Genomic DNA, 22,440 nt, shown 5'->3' with positions numbered 1-22,440 from the left:
TAAAGGGAGAGGGGATCATAATGGAGCTGGTAGTGGCTTGGGAGGTTTTATGAAGAACAAAGTCAGAGTTTGGAATGGTAAGGAGGTCATTAAAAGCAGAGAATGGAGTGAAGCAAATGAAGCGGCTGCTTTTGTGCAAGTATACAGTAAGACCTCCTTCTGGGCAGACCAATCACTGGAGAGCACTCCTTCCTCCCTGCCCAACCCATGATGCACTTCAATGCTGGCTTGTTTAGCAGAACTTGGCCTAGATTTGATCCCCTCTTGCCCCTCCCCTCCACAGGCTGCCTTAGGGCTACACGTAGACTACACGGCCATCTGTGGTGGCTAGAGGGTCAGAAGTGTGACTGTAGTAAGGTTTTTAGGGTGTGGTTAGCCCAGTTGGCTAGAGCCAAGGGCTTGAATTGAAACAAGAGGGAGGTAAAATGGGAAAGATGTGTCGGGGCCAGAGTGTGGAAAGGCAGGAATACAGCACTGAGGAACTGAGGGTTCCTCTTAAGGCTAATGGGAATATGGGGGACCCAGTGAATTCAGTGAGGTTTTCCGACAGAGATGGGCTCAGATGGGATTATTAAAAAAATGTTTTTTCAATGCCTATTTAGTTTTGAGAGACAGAGCACGAGCAGGGGAGGGGCAGAGAGCGAGGGAGACACAGAATCCGAAGCAGACTCCAGGCTCTCGGCACAGAGCCCGACGCGGGGCTTGAACCCGCGAACCGTGAGATGGTGACTTGAGCCGAAGTTGGACGCTTAACCGACTGAGCCACTCAGGTGCCCCTCAGTTGGGATTTTTGAAGTGTTCACTGGAGCATAGCCACTTCTCAGTTCTGTGTAGCAATTTTTTTTTTTTTCTGGAGTAATTTTTTGCTGCTGAGGCACTGAGCTGGGCCTCTTCTTCCTTGGCCCTGTCCTTAGAGGACTGGTGTTTACACAGCTAGTTTCCCACCTCGGCTTCTAGGCCATCTCATTATCCCATTTTTTTCCCCCTGACTTAGGGGAAAAAAAAGGATATATTTTAATTAAGAAACCTCTTTGAATATATTCATATGTCATGTATATAGGAGTATATATATTCAAGAATAGGCCCGCTATAAAGTTTTCTTCTATTCTTAACCCCTCTCCAGCTACTAGTCTCCTCTACACACACATAGGTAAATACTGTTAGGAGCTTTTTGTGGCAAATGCAAAGGTGAAGAGAGCCAATCTTCATCCTCATTCACTCTTTTTAACATATATGATAGCATGCTATACACAGGTTGTTGCTTCCTTTCCTTAATAGTAAATTCTAAGGGTCTTTCCTAGTATCGTTTTTTTTTTTTTTTTTTAAGTAGGCTCCATGCCCAATGTGAGGCTTGAACTGACTGAGCCAGCCAGGCACCCCTCTAGTATCTTTTTTTTTTTTTTTTGGGACAGAGAGAGACAGAGCATGAACGGGGGAGGGGCAGAGAGAGAGGGAGACACAGAATCGGAAACAGGCTCCAGGCTCCGAGCCATCAGCCCAGAGCCTGACGCGGGGCTCGAACTCACGGACCGCGAGACCGTGACCCGGCCGAAGTCGGACGCTCAACCGACTGCGCCACCCAGGCGCCCCTCTAGTATCTTTTTGAAGAAACAGATAGCTGTGCTGTTGGCTGAAATAACAGTGATGAAACAGCTGATACGTTTTGAGATTTTACTGTGTTACCACCACGTTGAGGGCCTGATATCCGACTTTTTCCTTTTAATTTTTTTGATGTTATTTATTTTTGAAAGAGAGAGACAGAGAGACAGAGCATGAGCAGGGGAGGGGCAGAGAGAGAGAGAGGGAGACACAGAATCCGAAGCAGGCTCCAGGCTCTGAGCTGTCGGCACAGAGCCCGATGTGGGGCTCCAACCCACGAACCATGAGATCGTGACCTGAGCTGAAGTAGGACGCTTAACCGACTGAGCCACCCAGGCACCCCTCCAACTTTCTGACACCCTGTCAGTTGGGGTTGACTATTTTCTTTTCATAAACTATGCCACCAAGTCAATAGCTCATTTTATACACAGAGCAAAGTAAGGTAGATATTTAAATGACACCCAGAGATGCCAGTAGTCCAGTCTGTCCCTTCCAAGGCCCCAGACTGTTGCTTAAACGTGGATCTTAGGAGTAGGCGGTAGGAGAAAAGGCTGAATTGGGTCCCAGCACAGTCACAGTGAGTGATAATTATTTACTTGGCTATTTACCCCATAATACTGTGAGTCTCTGGAGGACAGGAATGTGTCTTACTCATATATCAGCAATACGGCCTAGCACTATGTCTGGCACATAACAATTCTGGAAAGCTATTTTTGGAAAGCTTTGGGACCTGAGTCACAGTGGATGTCACTGCAGAAAACAATTTTGTTACTTGTGTGCTTCATAAAACACTTGGTTATCTGGAATATTTCTGACTTTGTTTTGCTTTTTCCCAAATGACTCCGGTTACCAATATTTGAGCACCAACTATGCATCAGTCATAATTGCCCAACACTTACATCGCATTTAACCCACAACAACTCGAATCATTTGGCAGGAGATAACGAAATAAGTTCAAAGAGGTTTAGTAACTCCCCCCAAGTTTGCACAGCTAATAAGCATCAGAGCCGGAATTCAAAGACAGGCTGGTCTGACCCCAAACACTGTGGCCTTAGCCATTCAAACATGTCTACATGTCACCTGCTTCTGGAAAGCCACAAGGAAAACACAGACTCTGGTCATACCACATGACTCAATTCAGAGTGAGATGGCTAAAGGCAGGCTGTAATCAGTATTATCAATATTGAGCATTTTAAATGTCTACTGTTTTGATGACCCTGGTTATTGGCGAAGAAACAATGACACTAACAACAAAACATTTTTTCTCGTTTATAGGAGTTGTTTTCTGAGCTGTGACTAATCCTTAAAATCTACCTATAATTTGTACTGTTGTTCCAAATGCAACTAACACTGACTTTGGTGATATTATATTGAGACAGATGTAATGTCAGCATTTACTGGTCACTTCCTGACAGGATGGACTTCAGCAGATCTCCGTTGGGAGCCCTTAAAATAGAACAGGGTATTTTGTTCAAAAGCAGAAGTTCGGGACTTAATATTAAGGGAGCAAGAAAGTGAGTGAGCAGCGTTAGGTGTCACATATCCCTTCTTTATTTATCTGTTCAATAAATATTAGAGTTTCTACTATCTGCCTGGCATTGTTTGAAACACTGTGGATACAACAGTGAACAAAAACAGACAAAACTTCCTATTCTGATGGGAAGAGAAGTGAAAAGACTATGTTTTACTTAGGGGCAACTGGGTGGCTCAGTTGGTTAAGCATCTGACTCTTGATTTTGGCTCAGGTCATGATCTCATAGTTGTGGAATTGAACCCTGCCTCAGTCTCTTGTGTGGAGAGCGTGGATCCTGCTTGGGATTCTCTCTCCCTCTCACACTCTCTCAAAATAAGTAAATATTTTAAAAGACTATGTTTTACTTAAAACATAATAAGTCATATGGCAAGAAGTCTAATGAAAATGGATGAGGAAAGGGTCTAGAGAATTCTGGGATGTATGTCCAATTTTAAATTCTTACACTGTATGTTGCAATTGTGACCAGTCATTGGCCTTTGGCCCCTCTCTCTTTCTGAGCATGCCACATAATGCCCTGTAGCTGTGACACATCCTGTAGGGCCTGCACACCTAGTGTGAAACCCCATTAGCCACTTGCCCTGATGTCCCTGTCTAGGTTTTTGCTGGCCTAAATGGACTAGATCTAGACTCTTAAATCTAAAGCCTCAAGGAGAGTATTCAAGTGATCTTGAGTGTTTGGGAAGAATAGGAAGGCAGGGGAAAAGAAATCTAAACATGGTCTCTCTAGTAAGATTAGGCAGAATTATCTCTATCTCCTCACCTCTGTCCTAATCACTCAGGCACTAAAGACAGCTCAAAGGCTTGGCAAGGCCTACAGGTAGCTGGAAGGAGGTTCTGGGTAGGTTATAATAGTTAAGGCAGAGGCAGAAGAAAGTATAATAATTTATCTAATGAATGAGGGAATGGTAATACCAAGAGGTGGTGGTGGTGCTGGGATGGCTGCTTTACCCTCCTATAAGCTCCACCAGCTACTTAGCTCCGATAACTGCCCCTACCCCAACAAATCCGAAATAACAAGATTCTTCAACTGTGGCAACTGACATTTTCTCAATCATATGTGACGTGTGAATAAAAGCATTTTTGGAGAACCTGCTTTTGCGTTGATCAGTGAGTTGTGCTTGCAAAAGTAGTTTCAAAGCAAGCTCCTGTAAATCTGACATTTACCAGACATGGCCATAGCTTAGGCTGGACAAAGCCTGTGGAAGGAGACTCACTGGAATTTCTTAGCTATCAGGGCGGTGGTGATCCTGCACCACCAGCCTTGGCCAGGCAGGGGATTACGGGGTGAAGCTGATGATGGTGGTAATGAAGTCACGACCTCCTCTCCTTGTGAAGTCAAAATCGTTAAAAAACCAGTGACGCTCACGTCATCCCGGTTTGAGGCCTCCCTTCCGTCCTTAGACACCGAAACCGTCTCAGACGCGGCGGGTAGGGGCTGAAGGCCGGTTACCCCAAATCCCTCGCCCCGGACCGTGTCGCAAGATCAGGATCCCAGCGGGGCTCGCGGGCGGGCCCGGGCTTGAGCGGGCTCGCTCCTCCCCTCCCCGCGTGGCCTGTCGGGAGTTGTAGTTCAGTCGTCGAAGAGCCGCGCCAAGTCCTTTCTCTTCCGCTTCCTCCCCGCCCCGGATGAGTGCGCAGACTAGGGACCGCAGGCTGGGACTCAGGGCGCCGGACTACAATTCCCAACGGACAGCCGCCCCCATTGCGCAGTCCCAGGTAGCCAGCGGCGCGCGCGCGCGCGCACGAGCACACGCGTCGGGCGGGCGGGATTCGGTCGCTTGCGCCTCCCCCACCCCCGGCCCGCCCAAGCGCCTGCAGCGCCTCGCAGACCCGCCCCGTGTTCTTTCCCTCCAAGCTCTGCGTACCCCTCCTTCTCCCCAGTTTCTTCTGGAGCCCAGGCCCCGCCCGTTTCCCGCCTCTTGGGCCCGGTTCGTTCTCGCCTCAGCCCGCCCCTCTCCGCGCCCCTGCTGCTTGTGCTGAAGGCGGAGGCTCCATGTTGTCCCCTCAGCGAGCGGTAGCGGCTGCCTCGGGAGGAGCAGGTGAGGTGCCCAATTTCCCCCGCCCCCGCCGCCCTCCTGATTATAGTTCCAAGGAGACCGCCCGTCCGCACCGCCGCCCTTTCGGTCCCGGGGCTTGTACCGCGCGCCCCTGCCCAGGGTACCCTCGGCCGCGACTTCGGGGCCGGGGGCTGGTAGCGAGGATCGGGCGCGGGCGGCGCCTTGGCTCCCGGCTGGGAGCGGCCGCCTTCGGGGGTCGGGCCCTGCGGGCGGGGGAGGCCCGCAGTGCGCGAAGGCTGGTGGGGCGGGTGGGCGGGCGGAGTCCCGCAACTGCGGCCCCGCCGGCCCCGCCCTGGCCGAGCGGCGCGGGCTCCGGGGCTGCGGCCCCCCTCCCTGCCCGGCACTTCGCTCGCTCGCTCGCTCTCTCGCTCGCGGCCCGGGATCCGGGGGCCCAGGGAGCGGGAAGGTAGATGGTCTAGGTTCAGCCTTTGGCAAGGTGCTGGCGGACTCCGAAGTCTTGGAGTTGGAAGCTTTATTTTCGTCCTAACGACCTCGAGGCGCTGACAAGTATTAGGAGAGTGGATTTTAACATCACCCTTCTTTCCGTGAACGAGATCAAAGAATGTGGCCTGAATTGGTCTTTAGGAAGTTCTTCTAGGACGTTAGGCACCGGACGTTGTGCCGAGGCTTTCCCGAAGACCTAACAAAGAGCAAAAGTATTAACAATCAAATAGAGACCATAGGTTGAAGGATAGATACTTCATCAGTCATTTTACCCAGCTTTGTTCTTGGCTTGTGTGTTAACTGAAATCGCCTAAAGTTTTACTCGAGAAACCTAGAAGCAAAAAAAAAAAAAAAGAACATTGTTTGGAGAATCTTAAATCCGAGCCCTCGAATCTGAGTGCGAAGTTGGGTGCAATGTTTTGTGAAAGGGAGAGAAGAACTAACGGACCCCAAAACGTCACTTCACGTTTTGGCTTGCCTTTGGAGAAGCAAAACCTACGTGGTTTTAATCTGTGTCAGGTGTTCAGTGTTGCAGTGACCTGAAGTTCAAATTAGTGCTTTTTTCGACTTTGTACCAAACTAGACTTGTAGTGTAGAAATCCCTGTTTCTGCTTTTACCACCTGTATAGGAAATGCTTGGATGAAACGGATCTCTGTAAGAAAAGAAATAACACTAGTGCAGCACGTTGTTTTATTAGCTACCGTTTACTATCTCATTGGGATAATCGTGAAATTAAGGAAAATAACGATAGGGGATAAATGTGTGCACTGGCATAATTTTCTTAGCGTTCACTAAATAGGACTTGTTTCGAATGGGCTTTTTAAGATTGATTTTCTGCGTTGCAGCACTGTGTTTTTCATATGATTTCTAAATCTTAGAAAAAAGTTTAAATGCACACTCATTATTTAAAATGAGATAATAGAGAATTGTAAGAAGCAAGAGATCAGTATAAAGTTGTCTGACCTCCCCATATCCCCAGTGCTAGGTCATTTAACAGTTTGGTTAGTATCCTTTTTTAATTTTTTTTTTTAACGTTTATTTATTTTTGGGACAGAGAGGGACAGAGCATGAACGGGGGAGGGGCCGAGAGAGAGGGAGACACAGAATCGGAAGCAGGCTCCAGGCTCTGAGCCATCAGCCAAGAGCCCGATGCGGGGCTCGAACTCACGAACCGCGAGATCGTGACCTGAGCTGAAGTCGGACGCCCAACCGACTGAGCCACCCAGGCGCCCATTAAGATTCCTATGAAGCACCTGGGTTGTGTGAACTTGTTTGAGAACCGGTTTAAAATTTGCCTATAATGACTAGGCATGCCTGTTAAGTTTCTCTGGCCTTGTGAACTGAGAAATTGTTCACGTAACACAGATGCATTTTAAAGTTAATCTGAATTTGAAAACATTTCCCCAAGTTATCTGAAGTTTTAGGAATATATTGTCTAAAAAACATGGCAGGGGAAGGGGGAAGTGAGGGGAAAGCTTTTGTTTAAAAGAAAAAAAAAAGCTTTAGTCACTGTAGAGCCAACTATCTCAGTTCTGCACATTAGAAAAACCTGTGGTGTTTAAAACCTGATGATGTGTGGGACCCACTGATTCTGATTTACTTCATCCAGGGGCCAGCCAACAGTTAACCCCAAGTAATTCTAATTTGCGTACTAATATATACTAAAATTTCCCTGTAGGTGGTTGCTTACATTTGAATTGATTTGTTACTTTATGGGAACTATAATTTGTAATATCAATATGCGTTTAAAAAAATTGTTTTTTAATGTTTATTTTTGAGAGACAGAGCTGGGGAGGGACAGAGAGAGAAGGAGACACAGAATCTGAAGCAGGCTCCAGGCTCTGAGCTGTCAGCCCAGACCCCCATGTGGGGCTTGAACTCAACCTCGCAGTCATGACCTGAAGCGAAGTCAGACACTTAACCGACTGAGCCACCCAGGTGTCCCCGTAATATCAGTATTTGTATTGAGAAGTTGATGCTCTTTGCAAATTTGTAAAAAAATACTTTTTAGTAGCATGTATTTTGATAGAACTTGATATATTTCACAGCTAAATTATATTACAAGTTAGGAAATAGACTTTACTGGTGTAGTAGGTGAAAAAACTGTTTTCATGTCTTGATAAGGCATCCAAGTCAAATATTGCCAATTAAGAAAGCATTATTCAGTTGGAACACAGACAAATAAAACCTTCAGGTAACCAAATTGATTTTGGTGATTTCTTATTTTTAGGGAGGAGTCAAATAGGATGAATATTGAACTCATTCTATTAAAAAAATTTTTTTTTTCTGTAATACAGCCTGGCGTCATTTTTAGATTCAGCCTGGTCTCTGCATTTCTGAATTTTCAGTACTCTTTAGTCATAGTTATCTTTATAAGTTCATAAAGCACTACAAAACTGACCAGGAAAATACGGTTTTGTTCAGCATTCTGTGCTAAAGTACACAGCTTTTTTTTTTTATGGCAGATGAATTGAGAAAAAATTCCTCTTAAGCCCTTGAATTGATTAGAATGTAAATTTCCCCCAGTGTTCTCTTTTGTTTCGTATAAGTAGTATTTTCATTGAGACAACTTAAAAAAATATGTGTATCTACTTCCTGCCTTAAGACAGAATAGAATACAGTATATAAAAGCACTCCCCAGCCATGAGCAAATGGAACCACACCCAGCAGTTGGAGTTGGCTGAGGTCTTAGTGTACTTACCCTCACATATGATGATGTGTTTTCTCTGGCCTTGTCTGAATTAGGAACTTTAAAGACTGCCAGCGAGAACAAGGCATGAAATGATATGCCTCTGTTTTTGGTGTGTTGCTCTTGCCCTTTATTAAATGTGTTTCAAAAGGAGAGTGGAGAACTCAGGTCATAACTTTACCCTGAGTCATACACTATACTTAGTAGAAATGTTTCTGAAACTGAAGTTTATTTGCTTTTTGGAACTCTCTGAGCAGTAAAGATGAGCACTGAGGCTGGCTCTACTCTAGTGGTTCTTAACCCAGGGTGATTATGCCCCGGTGGGACATTTAGCAATTTCTGGAAACATTTTTGGGTCTTACAACCAGGGGGTAGCATTACTGGTATCTAGTGAGTAGAGGCCAGAGTTGCTGCTCAATATCCTGCAATGAATGGGATAGCTTCCCACAGTAGAGAGTTATCTGGCCCCAAATACCAGTAATGCCCAGGTTGAATAACCCTGGTCTACACTGTCGAATTGATCAACTAAATTCTGTATGAATTTTCTGAAGTAGCAGTTGCAACTGCTTCCAGTTAACTAGTTTCATTGAATTTATCCCCGTTCAGGTGTGTTTTCAAATATTTGAGGGGAATTTAAACTTTTTTTCCTACGATGCTTTTTTAAGTTTGTTTATTTTGAGAGAGAGAGCGAGCGAGCACACAATGGGGAGGGGCAGAGAGAGAGAGAGAGAGGGAGAGAGAGAATCCCAAGCAGGCTCTGCACTGTCAATGCACCAGCCTGACGGGCTCGATCTCACCAGCCAGATCATGACCTGAGCCAAAATCAGAAGTCAGATGCTTAACCGACTGACTGGGCCACCCAGGTGCCCCCCTATAATGCTTTTCTGATAGAATTTATTTGTTAGAAGTTATGTTTTCCATAGACCTGAAAAGCCCAGTTATGATTCAGTAGTCTCACCTATTTTTAATTTAGCCTGTGGAACTACGTTTTAAAAAGTCTTTTAAACATTCAAAGTTAGATCGTTCTAGGAAGAGTTAATGCTGTAATTTGCTAGGTCTCTACAAATGCTTCCCTGTGATAATTTGTTTCACCTGTTAAGTCTTTCAACTTTCCACTTGGGTTGTCTGCCTTTGCCATTTTGGTGCAGAGCTAAGTGTATTGAATGCAGTTATCACAGAGATTATTTGAACAGGTGTATATAGACCTGTTGGTGAGTCCGGATTAAGGTGTGTTGTGCCAAAAGTAAAGGATAAATCAGTACTTTAAAAGTAATTGGAAAAAAGATTGTAGCTTCCACACAAACTGTTAAAAGACTTTAATTATCCAGATATTTTCAGCATTTCCTACATACCTGAAGTGATGGCTGTTTCAGTATTACTATGAGCTATTACAGCAATAATCAGAATTGGCAGTATGAAAGAGCATTTGTCCTACACACTTTTTTTTGAACATAGGTTTTAAGTTCCCTTATATGTATACGGATGACAGATGTGACTATGGTCAGGCCACATCTCTATATGTGTACAAAAATGTCTCTGTTATTCATATAAACACAATACAGCCTTAGCTCTTCATATAAACCAACATTAACTGTTCATATAAGTGAGCATTACTGTTGTGTCAGAGTAGATTTATAGATCTTGGGGAAGAATTGCTTCACTAAAGGGAGAAGGCATGTAAGGTTGCCACTTAAAAGTTTTTCTACTACCATTCCTGGAGGTTGGATCTTTAGAGTTTAAGATTCCTGAGAAGTGGGAGTAATTTCATTGCAATTAGGGGGAATCCCAATCCCCACCCAAAAAAAACCCCTCAAAACAAAACCCCAAACCTCGAAAGCTTTCGTGTGAATCCTTAGCAAGTTGCTTTAATGTTTTTATCGTTATAAATTTTGATCCGTTCTTTAGCCAGTCCTGTATAATTTAAATTACGCCAAGGGATGAATGGGTTACCTAGCAAGTTTGGCCAATTTAAATATCCAGGAAATTTTCAATTGTTAAAGAGTCATTGAATTTTAGAGCTAGAAAATCACTTCACCTAACTGCCTGGTTTTGTAGAGGAAACTGAGACACAGAGAAGTAAAATGATTTACTCATGCTGTTAAGAGTCATTGCAAAACTGGGCCCCAGTTGTTGGGGCAGACCTTTCTCCTGTACATTCTGCCTCACTAGAGTAACAACCTTTGCCAAAAGAGGAGCTTGAGTCATAGGAGGAAATGATAGGATTTGGGGATATAGTGTAAAGGAAGATAGAGTCGGGAGGTGTAGAGGTTGAGAGGTAGAGATTTCAGAGAAGTGGAATAATTGAGAGGATTCATTTTGATGACACTACAAGTAGACTTATGAAATGTTAGTACTGGAAGGGTTTCTAGAGGTTGAATCTTGACTCATTTCACAGTTGAGACTGAAGACTAGACATGCCCAGAATGACACAGGTTGTTAGTGGTAGGACTGGAACAGGAACTCGTCTCTTGACTCCTACACCCGTATATTTCTACATATTACTTCTGAGAGTTAGGTGATGGTGGAATATCCAGGCGAATCTGTCCCTTAGGCAGTTTCACATTTGGACCTGAATGCAGGTTAGGAATTAATGAAGTTGCATCACCAAAATAGAGGGTATAGTGAAATTACAAGAATAAAGAGCTCATTGAGGGAGCGAATGAGAACCACAAGACTGAAGCAGAGTGCTGGTGTAACTCACAGGAGGCCAAAGAGAAAAAGAAGCAGCTGAAGGAGATGGTAAAGAGATTGGGTGGGAGCTAGGAATGAGCGCTGTCTCTGAGTCCAAAGGTTTTCAGAAGTTCTAGAAGCAGGTGGCAGTTGTGTTGTCACACAGTTGAATGAGAATCAAGAAAGGGCCATTGGATTTGGCAAGAGGTCATTGATAAACCTGAGAATAGTTTCAACAGGGAGATTGAGAGGAAAGATTGCAAAGTGATGAGAAGGGAATGGGTAAATGGATGAAGACATACCTTCAAGGAGTTTGGCGGTGAAAGGAGACTGCAAGAGGGAAGAGAAGAAACTGATTTTTATTAAGATACTTGACATGTACTATTGGGGTTAATGTGCGCAATACAAGGAAACTTCTTCCTTTTAGATACTGGGACTGAATGTGACAGTTTCCCTACTTCCCAGAAGCTCCTAGCTGGGTAATAAGTCATGATCACAAATGCTAGTGTTATAATGAGTGGAATAATAGTAGGTATGAGGTTTTATTGGAAATAGGAAAGTGGGACCACTTTATTGAGTTCCTAATATGTGTTAGACTCTGCTTTGAAATGAGTATTCAATTTGTAAATAAATGGAGCTACAAGTGGTAAGAAATTTATCCATAGTCACATTGAGACTAGGTGGTGGGGTTTATTCAGTTATTCCACAAGTATTTATTGGGTGTCCACTAGGTGTGGGCCTTGTTCTGGGATCTTGGGGGATCTAACATTGAACAAAAGAGACAAAAATTCCTGCCCTCATGGAGCTTACATCCTAGAGGGGAGAGAAAAAAGATTCAAGCCCTGCCCTCTGGATTCCAGAGCCTGTTTTCTTTTTAGTATATCAGGTAAAGTGATAGGCTCTGAGAGTCTGGGCTGGAAGGGATCAGGACAGAGGGAAGGTGAATGTGAGCGCCGAAATATAATCGTTTGCCTGGAGTCGGGGGAGCTTGCATTTCAGGAGGTGGGAACAAATGGCTGAATAGGTTGTACATTGGAAATTTTGGAATCCAGGCAGGACAGGACCTGAATCCTAAGTTTCTTCCAGTAGAAAGACCAGTGAATGTAAATCTGCCTGGGAAGATGAGGGGAGTAAGGAATTAGACGAACCAAGGCAGTGGGGAGAACCGTGAACAACTTTGGCTTAGAGGATGGAGATTTAGCTTTGAGCCATCAGTCCATAAAGTGTTTTGATAGCCCCTTGTGTAGTTGCTGTCGTGATGTGTTTTTGTGCTGTAACGAAGGTCAGCCCTAATGGATGAGGTCCTATCATTAAAGTAACCCTTGGGGACGGTGCCTAACTGTCAAGAAAGATTGGAGGTGGTATGGCCTAAGCTAGGGTTTTGATGAAGGGATCTTAAGGGATCAGGGAGCCTGAGATATGCAGATAAATCAGCAAAGGACAGTTATTTTTTTATTTAAAAAATTTATTTTTGTAGTTTTATTTAACTAATCTCTACACCCCACGTAGGGCTCAAACTCACGACTCCGAGATCATGAGTCATGTGCTCCTCCGATTGAACCAACCTGGTGCCTCTTTTTAAAAAAATTTTGGGGGGGGGGTTACCTGGCTGATTCAGTCAGAGAAACATGTGATTCTACACCCACGTGGGGTGTAGAGATTACTTAAGTAAATAAAATCTTTAATTTTTTTTAAGACAAAAAGGACATTTATATAACATCTGGAAAGGTGTGAGTAGAAATAAAGTTTTTACTTGGAAGATCAATGATACTGTCTCTTTGTCTTAGGAAGTGAGAGAGAAAGATGATGTGGTGAAAAGAGAGCAACTCTGTTTAAATTGAATTATCGGTGGTGTGTACAGTTCAAAATGGTTTTTCCCTTAAGTGGAACCAAACCAAAGGAACAAGATCTTTTTAAATGCAGTGTGCCCAGTAAACTGTTGTGAAGAGAAATGCAAGCTCACCCCGGGTCCTCCAACTAAACATAGCCCGGTTCTCTTCCTTTTCATTGGGCTGTAGGCGGAAAGAGGAAGAAATGAATGACGGTCTTACCGCCTTTGTTCTCCCAACTGGCCTTCTCCGTCGTCTTCATCTTCCCTTGAAGCACAGTTCATTGTGCACAACTGCATACGTTCTGGTCATCGGTTTATTCCATCTTCTCTGTAGCCCCAGGAGCCTTACCTCCTGTGCCTGGTGCTCTGACAAAACCATCTGCATCCTCGGGGTCGTAGCTTTCAACCGTATTCCAGAACATACGGTTCATTGTTTTTACAGTCGTTTATTGTGAGCCTGCTGTGTGTCAGAACGTCCACATTGCTCAGCAAACTTTAATGGTGGAATAGATGAAATTGAAAGAGCCAGCATCATGAACTTAATTGTGAAGTCCCCCGGGACTGTTGTACGGGTTATTGGGTTTGGCTGTATCTGAGAGAGCCTTCAAGTAAGTTTCATTCATTCATTCATGCATTCATTCACATAACAGCGAGCCAGCATGGCGCTTCTGCTGCATGAAGCCCTAGGCCCTACCTCTCTTGTTGCTCCAGTGCTCCCGGGCGTTGCCCTCATGTGCCTGGTGCAGGATGACTCCCTCCCGCTGAAGCATCCAGCTAGCAGGAAAGGGGGAAGTTGTTATATCGTTTCCAGTCAGAATTTAGGCACACGGTGATGGCCCTGCTACAGGATTGGGTTGAAAACGTTTTTCTTTCCGGCAGTGTTATGCCCAGCTAAAAATTTGTTGCCATAGCAGGAGGGGAAAATGAATGTTGGGGGAGCGACCAGCCATCTCAGGGACCTTGTTTGGAACTGCTCTGAGTATTGCACAGTACTTAACACTGTGGCTTATCCATAAGGTCCGAATAAATTGTTCTTGTTAGTTCTTTTATATGAAAGATTGAAGGTCCTTAGTTCCTGGATTCACCTGCGAGAGAATATTCACAGAAATGTTTCCTTTTATCCAGGCAGTAAAGGGAAAGAAAAATATTCCTATACATTTATCACAATGATACCATGACAGTTATTGTGTATTTATAACTTGTTTTCCAGTAGTCTGCCAAAAATTAAAAAGTGGCAAGACCCTTTTGTTGCTGACATTTTATTTTATTTTTTTTTTTATTTTTTTTTAATGTTTATTTTTGAGACAGAGAGAGACAGAGCATGAACGGGGGAGGGTCAGAGAGAGGGAGACACAAAATCTGAAACAGGCTCCAGGCTCTGAGCTGTCAGCACAGAGCCTGACGCGGGGCTCGAACTCACGGACCGCGAGATCGTGACCCGAGCCGAAGTCGGCTGCTTAACCGACTGAGCCACCCAGGCGCCCCTATTGCTGACATTTTAAATATAAAAAGTGATCAGCAATTTCTTTAGCTTAAAGGGTGCAGTATGGCAGTCATGCTGTTTGTTGACTTTGCCTGCTGTGATCATGCAACCTTCAGTCCTTCCCAGACAAAAGTAACTTGGGAACCATATTTGTGATTTTGGCCATACCTGCTTACCTGTACAATGCTTTACTTAATATTTATCTTTCAATTTATTATTAAATTTTTTTAATGTTTACTTATTTTTGAAAGAGAGAGAGAGAGAGCATGAGCAAGGGAGGGGCAGAGAAGGAGACACAGAATCTGAAGCAGGCTCCACTCTCTGAGCTGTCAGCATAGAGCCCCATGTGGGGCTCGAACCCACAAGCTGTGAAATCATGACCTGAGCGGAAGTCAGATGCTCAACTGACTGAGCCACCCAGGTGCCTCTCAATTGACTTTAAGTTGATTCTCCTTTTAAATTTTTTTTTTTCAACGTTTATTTATTTTTGGGACAGAGAGAGACAGAACATGAACGGGGGAAGGGCAGAGAGAGAGGGAGACACAGAATCGGAAACAGGCTCCAGGCTCCGAGCCATCAGCCCAGAGCCCGACGCGGGGCTCGAACTCACGGACCGTGAGATCGTGACCTGGCTGAAGTCGGACGCTTAGCCGACTGCGCCACCCAGGCGCCCCTGATTCTCCTTTTAAACTTGCCATCCTTCTAAGCAATAGTCCGTTAAAACATGGTTTTGTTTCCTAATACACATTAAAATACATAATTATTAGAATAAAAATTGTCCTTTTAACTACATGGAAACATCTCCTTTAATGCCTGTGGCACATACTCACATTTAGGGAGATAGTGCTTTGCTTCATCCTTAAGCTACACTTGTAGCTTTTTGTAAACTTTCCATAAATCCATAGCTACTAAGTGGCTCGGAATTTCTTTCTTTTTTTAAAATTAAGTTTTTTTGTTCATTTTTGAGAGAGAAAGTGCAAGCAGGGGAGGGGCAGAGAGGGGGAGAGAGAATCCCACGCAGGCTCTGTGCTGTCAGCGCAGAGCCTGACATGGGGCTTGAACCCAAGAGTCGTGAGACCATGACTGGAGCCAAAGTCAGACGCTTAACCAACTGAGCCACCCAGGGGCCCCGGCTCTGAATTTCAAAGAATTAATATCTTTGTGCATTCAACTGTGTCAGGGAAACTACTAGTTAGTGCTTAATTTTGAGCTAAAGAATTAATTGCCCCTAAAATGTTGACTAGGTTATTAAGAGTGATCTGCAAGTCCTAGCCCCTAAACATCCTTTCAGGCTTTTCTCCAGAACTTGTTGGGCGAGATGTTTAGCTTTTGTAAGCTCTAGTATCCTTATATTAATTAATTAATTATAATATAATTAATATAATTAATTAATTAAATTTACATCCAAATTAGCATATAGTGCAACAATGATTTCAGGAGTAGATTCCTTAATGCCCTTTACCCATTTAGCCCATCCCCCCTCCCACAACGCCTCCAGTAACCCTCTGTTTGTTCTCAATATTTATGACTCTTATGCTTTGTCCCCCTTCCTGTTTTTATATTATCTTTGCTTCCCTTCCCTTATGCTCATCTGTTTTGTATCTTAAATTCCTCATATGAGTGAAGTCATAAGATATTTGTCTTTCTTTGACTAATTTCACTTAGCATAATACCCTCCAGTTCCATCCACGTAGTTGCAAATGTCAAGATATTCTTTTTGATTGCCGAGTAATACTCCGTTGTATCTGTATACCACATCTTTATCCATTCATCCATCGATGGACATTTGGGCTCTTTCCATACCTTGGCTATTGTTGATAGTGCTGCTATAAACATTGGGGTGCATGTGCCCCTTTGAAACAGCACACCCGTATCCCTTGGATAAATACCTAGCAGTGCAATTGCTGGGTCATAGGGTAGTTCTGTTTTTAGTTTTTTCAGGAACCTCCGTACTGTTTTCCAGAGTGGCTGTACCAGCTTGCATTCCCACCTAGTATCCTTGTTTTTAAATACAGGGAGGTATTATTTACCTCATAGGATTGTTCTGAAGATTAAATTAAATGTATGTAAAAGGCTTAGCAGTGGCGGGCATCCTTTCTACTGTTGATGGACATTTGGATTGTTTCTGGTTTTGGACTATTTTGAATAAAGCTGATGTGAATGAACATTCTTGTATCTCTGTCTTTTGGTAGACATAAGCATTTATTTCTCTTACATACCTAGGAGTAGAATTTCTAGATGGTAGGTATGTCTAGTTTTAATAGATATTGCCAAGAAGATTTCCAGAGTGGTTATATTCTCATCAGAATGTGTGTGAATATTCCAGTTGTACCGTATCCTCTCCCACAGTTGATATTGTCTGTCTTTTAAATTTTAGCCTTTCAGATGGACAGGTGATGGTATCTCATTATGGTTTTAATTTATGTTTTCTTTGCTAAGTAATGGTATGGAACCACCTCTTTATATGATTATTGACCATTTGGATATCCTTTTTTCATGAAGTGCCTTTTGCTTATTACTATTTTAAAAATTGGAATATTTGTCCTTTTCTTATGGATTTCTGTATTCATTCTGGATGTGAGTTTTTGGATACAGGTATTGTGAATATTTTCTCCTAGCCTGTGGCTTTCATATTTACTTAATGATGTCTTTTAATGAGCAAAAATTCTTAATTTTATCATGGAGTCTAATTTGTCATTTTTTTCTTTTATGGTTAGTGCTTTTGTGTTGTTTAAGAAGGTTTTGCTTTTCCCATGTTCAAAAATACAAATTTAAAAAAAGATTTGAAACTTAATATTTTTCTCTCCAACAATCTAGGTGATGCCATGGAGACTGGAAAGCCTGGTCCAGTGCAGGTTGTTTTGGTTCAGAAAGACCAGCATTCCTTTGAGCTAGAAGAGAAAGCTTTGGCCAGCATTCTCTTGCAGGACCACATCCGAGACCTTGATGTGGTGGTGGTGTCCGTGGCTGGTGCCTTCCGGAAGGGCAAATCCTTCTTTCTGGACTTTATGCTACGATACTTATATTTCCAGGTAAGTAAGAATTATTTCATCTCAGGTTAGAAAATGAGACTTTTGTGTCCAAAAGAGCAAAATAAGCTCATGGATTATCCTTGATGTGCAAAATTACTCAAAATTTAAGATTTAATGGATATTGCTTATTTCTCCTGTAGAAGGAAGGTGGCCGTTCAAATTGGTTGGGTGACTCAGAAGAACCGTTAACAGGATTTTCATGGAGAGGGGGCTCTGACCCAGAAACCACTGGGATTCAGATCTGGAGTGAAGTTTTCACTGTGGAGAAGCCAGGTGGGAAGAAGGTAAGGAAGAACAGACTTTTAAATGAACAAAAACAACAAAATGGGAACTTTAATGTGTACTCTGATAATTCCGTTAAAAATAATATTTATCCAGGGTCATCTGGGTGGCTCAGTCGGTTGAGTGTCTGACTTCAGCTCAGGTCATGGTCTCATGGTTCATGAGTTCAAGCCCACATCAGGCTCGCTGCTGTCAGCCTGTAGGCACAGAGCCCGCTTCGGATCCTCTGTCTCTCTTTCTCTCTCTCTGTTCCTACCCCACCCACGCATTCTCTCAAAAATAAACATTAAAAAAAAAAAAAGAATAAAAAGGTTTGTTAAATGGTACCAGAGTTGTATTTAATCTAGACCTATTTACTCCTCACCACCCAGTACTCTTCTGAGTACTCTAGAATTATGGGACTTTTCAGTCTGGCTGAGGGAATAGGCCTGTTCTTGGCTGTCTGTGAGCACGGGGTACTGTTCCCTCTGAACCTTTTGGATGGTTGTTTCTCGAGCCTCAGGTAGTGTCCTCATGCACACGTGCTTGTAAGTACTCAGCTGAACTCTTGATGTGGACCCTCTGCAGATCCCTGGGGTTTGTTGTATCTCTCTCTGCCTGGGAATTCCAGCTTTCTTGGTCTCCCTGACTCTCAGCTGTGTCTCTTCAACTCAGGGAATCTGTCGGGTTCTGCCTGGGTTTCCCTTGCCCGAGCCTTGGCCGGTAAGCTGGGACAACGGACGGGCTCACCTTACCTGTTTCCTTTCCCTTGAGGATCATTATCCTTTGTTACCTGATGTCCAGTGTCTTGAACTGCCTTTTCATGTATTTTGTTCTTTTTTGGTTTCGGGTAGGAGGGTAATTTCAGTCTCTTACTCCATTTTGGTGGGAAGTGGAAGCCCAGTCTTCCCATTTTAGAGATGCCAGAAAGAGACCCAGGGAGTTAAGGCCTGCAGTGGGTAATACAGGGGCTCTTCGGTCAGGCATTACAACAAGGCCCTACAACTGTTCATTTCTGTGTTTTTCAGTATCATTGCTCTCTTTCTACATTTTTGATAATGTATGGTAGATGCTTTCATAATTTTCTTTCTAGGAATACGTAATTATTTTTGACTTCGTGATTTTGTAGAACTGGTGGATCTGATTCTTATTTTGGGGGGCAACTGGTGTGTTAATTTTTCATAATAGTTTAGGAAGTCTCTACAAAGTTAGTAGTAAGCAAACTTTGCTTTTAGTTATCTGACATTTGTAGTGCCCTCATTTTATCTTGGTGAATTGACTCCCATAAAGCTCATTGTTTTTTGACATCATTTTGGCTTCCTCACCTTTAAAAAAATTAATAGATTTTACTTATTTATTTTTTGAGATGATTATTTTATTTATTTATTTATTTATTTATTTATTTAAAATTTACAACCAAGTAAATTTAAGTTAGCATATATTAGTTAGCATATAGTGCAACAATGATTTCAGGAGTAGATTCCTTAATGCCCCTGACCCATTTAGCCCATCTCCCCTCCCACAAACCCTATAGTAACCCTCTGCTTGTTCTCCATATTTAAGAGAAACAAAACATATTTATGTTTTGCCCCCTCCCTTGTTTTTATATTATTTTTGCTTCCTTTCCCTTACGGTCATCTGTTTTGTCTCTTAAAGTCCTCATATGAGTGAAGTCATATGATATTTGTCTTTCTCTAACATCACTTAGCATAATACTCTCTAGTTCCATCCATATAGTTGTATATGGCAAGATTTCATTTTTGATTGCTGAATAATATCCCATCATATATATATATTTACCACATCTTCTTTATCCATTCTTCCGTCGATGGACATTTGGGCTCTTTCCATACTTTGGCTATAGTCGGCAGTGCTGCTATAAACATTGGGGTGCATGTGCCCCTTTGAAACAGCACGCCTGTATCCCTTGGATGAATACCTAGTAGTGCAATTGCTGGGTTGTGGGGTAGTTCTATTTTTAATTTTTTTGAGGAACCTCCATCCTGTTTTCCAGAGTGGCTGCACCAGTTTGCATTAATAGACTTTATTTTTTGGGACAATTTTAGATTTATGGAAAAATTGATCAGAAACTGCTGAGTTCTCATACTCACCTTCCCATCTGCCAGTTTCCCCCTATTGTTTATATCTTGTTTTAGTGTAATGCATTTTTTATAATTAATGAACCAATATTGATATATTGCTATTAACCAAAGCCCACAGTTTACATTAGGATTCCCTCTTTGTGCTCTACATTCTGTGGGTTTTGGTAAATGTATACTGATATGCAGCTACCATTATTGTGTCAGACAGAATAGGTATACTGCCCTAAAAATCCTCTGTGCTCCACCTGTTTGTTCCTGCCTCCTCCCCCCTCCTCCTCTCAGAACTGGCAACCTCTGATCTTCTGTCTGCATAGTTCTGCCTTTTCTGGAAAGTCATATAGTTGGAATCATACAGTCTGTAGCCTTTTCTGATTGGCTTCTTTCCCTTAGCAATGTACTTTTATGGTTCCTCACCTTTTTTAATGACTTGATAGCTCATTTCTTTTTATTCCTGAATAATATTCCATTATATGGATGTTCCACAGTGTATCTTCACCTACTGAAGGACATCTTGTTTGCTTCCAGGTTTTGGCAGTTACGCAGTCAAATGCCCTACCCCTGAGCTGTACTCCCAAGTTTTGGCAATTACGAATAAAGCTGCTGGAAGCATTTGTGAGCAGGTTTTTGTGTGGATGTCAGTTTCAACTCATTTGAGTAAATACCAAGGAGTGTGATCGTTAGATTGTATGTAAGGCGATGTTCAGTTTTGTAAGAAACTGCCAAACTGTCTTCCAAAGTAGCTGTATCATTTTGTACTGTTTCGAGCAATGATGCAAGTTCCTGTTGTTCCACATACTCGTCGGCATTTAATGTTGTCCATCTTCTTGATTTTGGCCATCCTAATAGGTGTGTAGAGATATCTTTTTTTTTTTTTTTAATTTTTTTTTTTCAACATTTATTTACTTTTGGGACAGAGAGAGACAGAACATGAACGGGGGAGGGGCAGAGAGAGAGGGAGACACAGAATCGGAAACAGGCTCCAGGCTCTGAGCCATCAGCCCAGAGCCTGACGCGGGGCTCGAACTCCCGGACCGCGAGATCGTGACCTGGCTGAAGTCGGACGCTGAACCGACTGCGCCACCCAGGCGCCCCCAGAGATATCTTGGTGTTGTGTTTCCTACCTCTTTAAAAAACATTATGTTCAGACATTCAACAGGATCAGGAGTGCTTTCAGAAATCAATATAATATTGTATAAATATTAATAAGCAGTTTTTTTAGAAGTTTCCCAAATAAAAGTTTCACATGATTGTCTTTTTTTTTTTTTTAATTTTTTTTTAAACTTTTATTTATTTTTGAGAGACAGAAAGAGAGCATGAGCAGGGGAGGGTCAGAGAGACGGGGAGACGTAGAATCTGAAACAGGCTCCAGGCTCTGAGCTGTCAGCAGGGAGCCTGACATGGGGCTCAAACCCACTACTGTGAGATTATGACCTGAGCCGAAGTTGGATGCTTAATTGACTGAGCCACCCAGGCATCCCATGATTGTCTTACTTAAAAAAGAAAAAAAAAAATGTTTACTTATTTATTTTTGAGAGAGGAAGAGGGAGGGAGAGGGAGGAGCAGAGAGAGAGAGGGAGACAGAATCTGAAGCAGGCTCTGTGCTGTGCTAACAGTGCAGGGGTTCGAACCCACGAACCGAAAGACCATTACCTGACCTGAAGTCGGATGCTTAACTGACTGAGCCATTCATGAGGCACTCCATGATTGTCTTAACTTTTTAATATACTTGGTGAGATTTTAGCTTAGCACTTACCTGGATAAAAATGTAAATTTATTTATACTTTTTAGTTGAAAATCTTTTAAATATGTAACTCGTGTATTCTTTTTAACTGTTATGTAGTAATTATATGAATGTCTTATTTTATCCATTTACCTACTCCATTAACTTAAATTAAACCCATTTAGATGGTCTCCTTTTTAAAAAAAATTTTTTTTTTAATTTTTATAATCCTTGCTACAGTGAACAATCTGATAAATCTCTCCTTGAGTAAATGTGCAAGCATGACCCCAAGCCATAGTTTTTGAACTCTGTCCATGACCCATGAAGGGTAGAGAAATCAATTTATTGGCTCATGACCAGTATTTAAAAAGAAAGAACTAGAACAGAGCAGAAAGTATCAGAGTGCAGTGTGCATACACATTTAGTTTCAGCTTTGTGTATGTGTGTAATGTATTCAGTCATGATGTTAAATATATTTCTTTCTTTGGGTTCTGGTCCAGAACATTAGAGAGCCACCTGGCAGTGCATTTGCTAGGTCTGAGAATGCCCATTTCCTCTTTTCTAGCTGCTACTAAATTGTTCTTGACCGTGGTTGTGACAGTTCACCATTTCACTATGTGATACGAGAATACCATTTCCCCAGACATCCAGCAGTTTATCTGAGTGTACATGTGACTCCTGTTCTGCAAGAGCTTCTCTTTAGCATTTCGTTTCCCCATTTGCCTTATTTTTCTTTTTGTAAATATATGCCACGATGAGCTCTTTTTTATTGAGATATAATTCACATATCATAAAAGTCATCTTTTAAAAGTATATAATTTAGGGGTACTTGGGTGGCTCGGTTGGTTAAGCACCTGACTCTTGACTTCTGCTCAGGTTATGATCTCTGGGTTCATGGGATCGAGCCCTACGTCAGGCTCTGCACTGACAGCACAGAGTCTGCTTGAGATTCTCTCTGTCCCTCTCTTTCTGCCCCTCCCCTGCTCGCTCACTGTCTCTCTCTCTCAAAATAAATAT

At 42.8% G+C, this 22,440-nt stretch overlaps 1 protein-coding gene across 2 annotated transcripts in view; it reads left to right on the top strand.

Annotated features, from left to right (window-relative positions):
* The first annotated feature begins 4,755 nt into the window (after positions 1-4,755).
* Positions 4,756-22,440, top strand: part of ATL3 (atlastin GTPase 3) — a 51,559-nt gene continuing 33,874 nt past the window's right edge. The window contains exons 1-3 of one of the 2 annotated variants that reach the window (XM_047070264.1): positions 4,756-4,849; positions 17,126-17,340; positions 17,481-17,624. In XM_047070264.1, coding sequence (XP_046926220.1) covers positions 17,134-17,340; positions 17,481-17,624 — 351 coding nt within the window. In that variant the 5' untranslated portion in view covers positions 4,756-4,849; positions 17,126-17,133. Of the gene's footprint in view, positions 4,850-4,888; positions 5,173-17,125; positions 17,341-17,480; positions 17,625-22,440 lie in introns of those variants that run through there. The other variant, XM_047070262.1, reaches the window with a different exon arrangement.

The sequence above is a fragment of the Lynx rufus genome, unplaced genomic scaffold (assembly GCF_022079265.1).
Source record: "Lynx rufus isolate CCGP_SWC_20201006 ecotype Redwood Valley unplaced genomic scaffold, mLynRuf1.p SCAF_9, whole genome shotgun sequence".
NCBI classification, from domain to species: Eukaryota; Metazoa; Chordata; class Mammalia; order Carnivora; family Felidae; genus Lynx; species Lynx rufus.
Note: the sequence above shows the minus strand (reverse complement) of the source record. Positions and strands in the feature narration are given on the sequence as shown.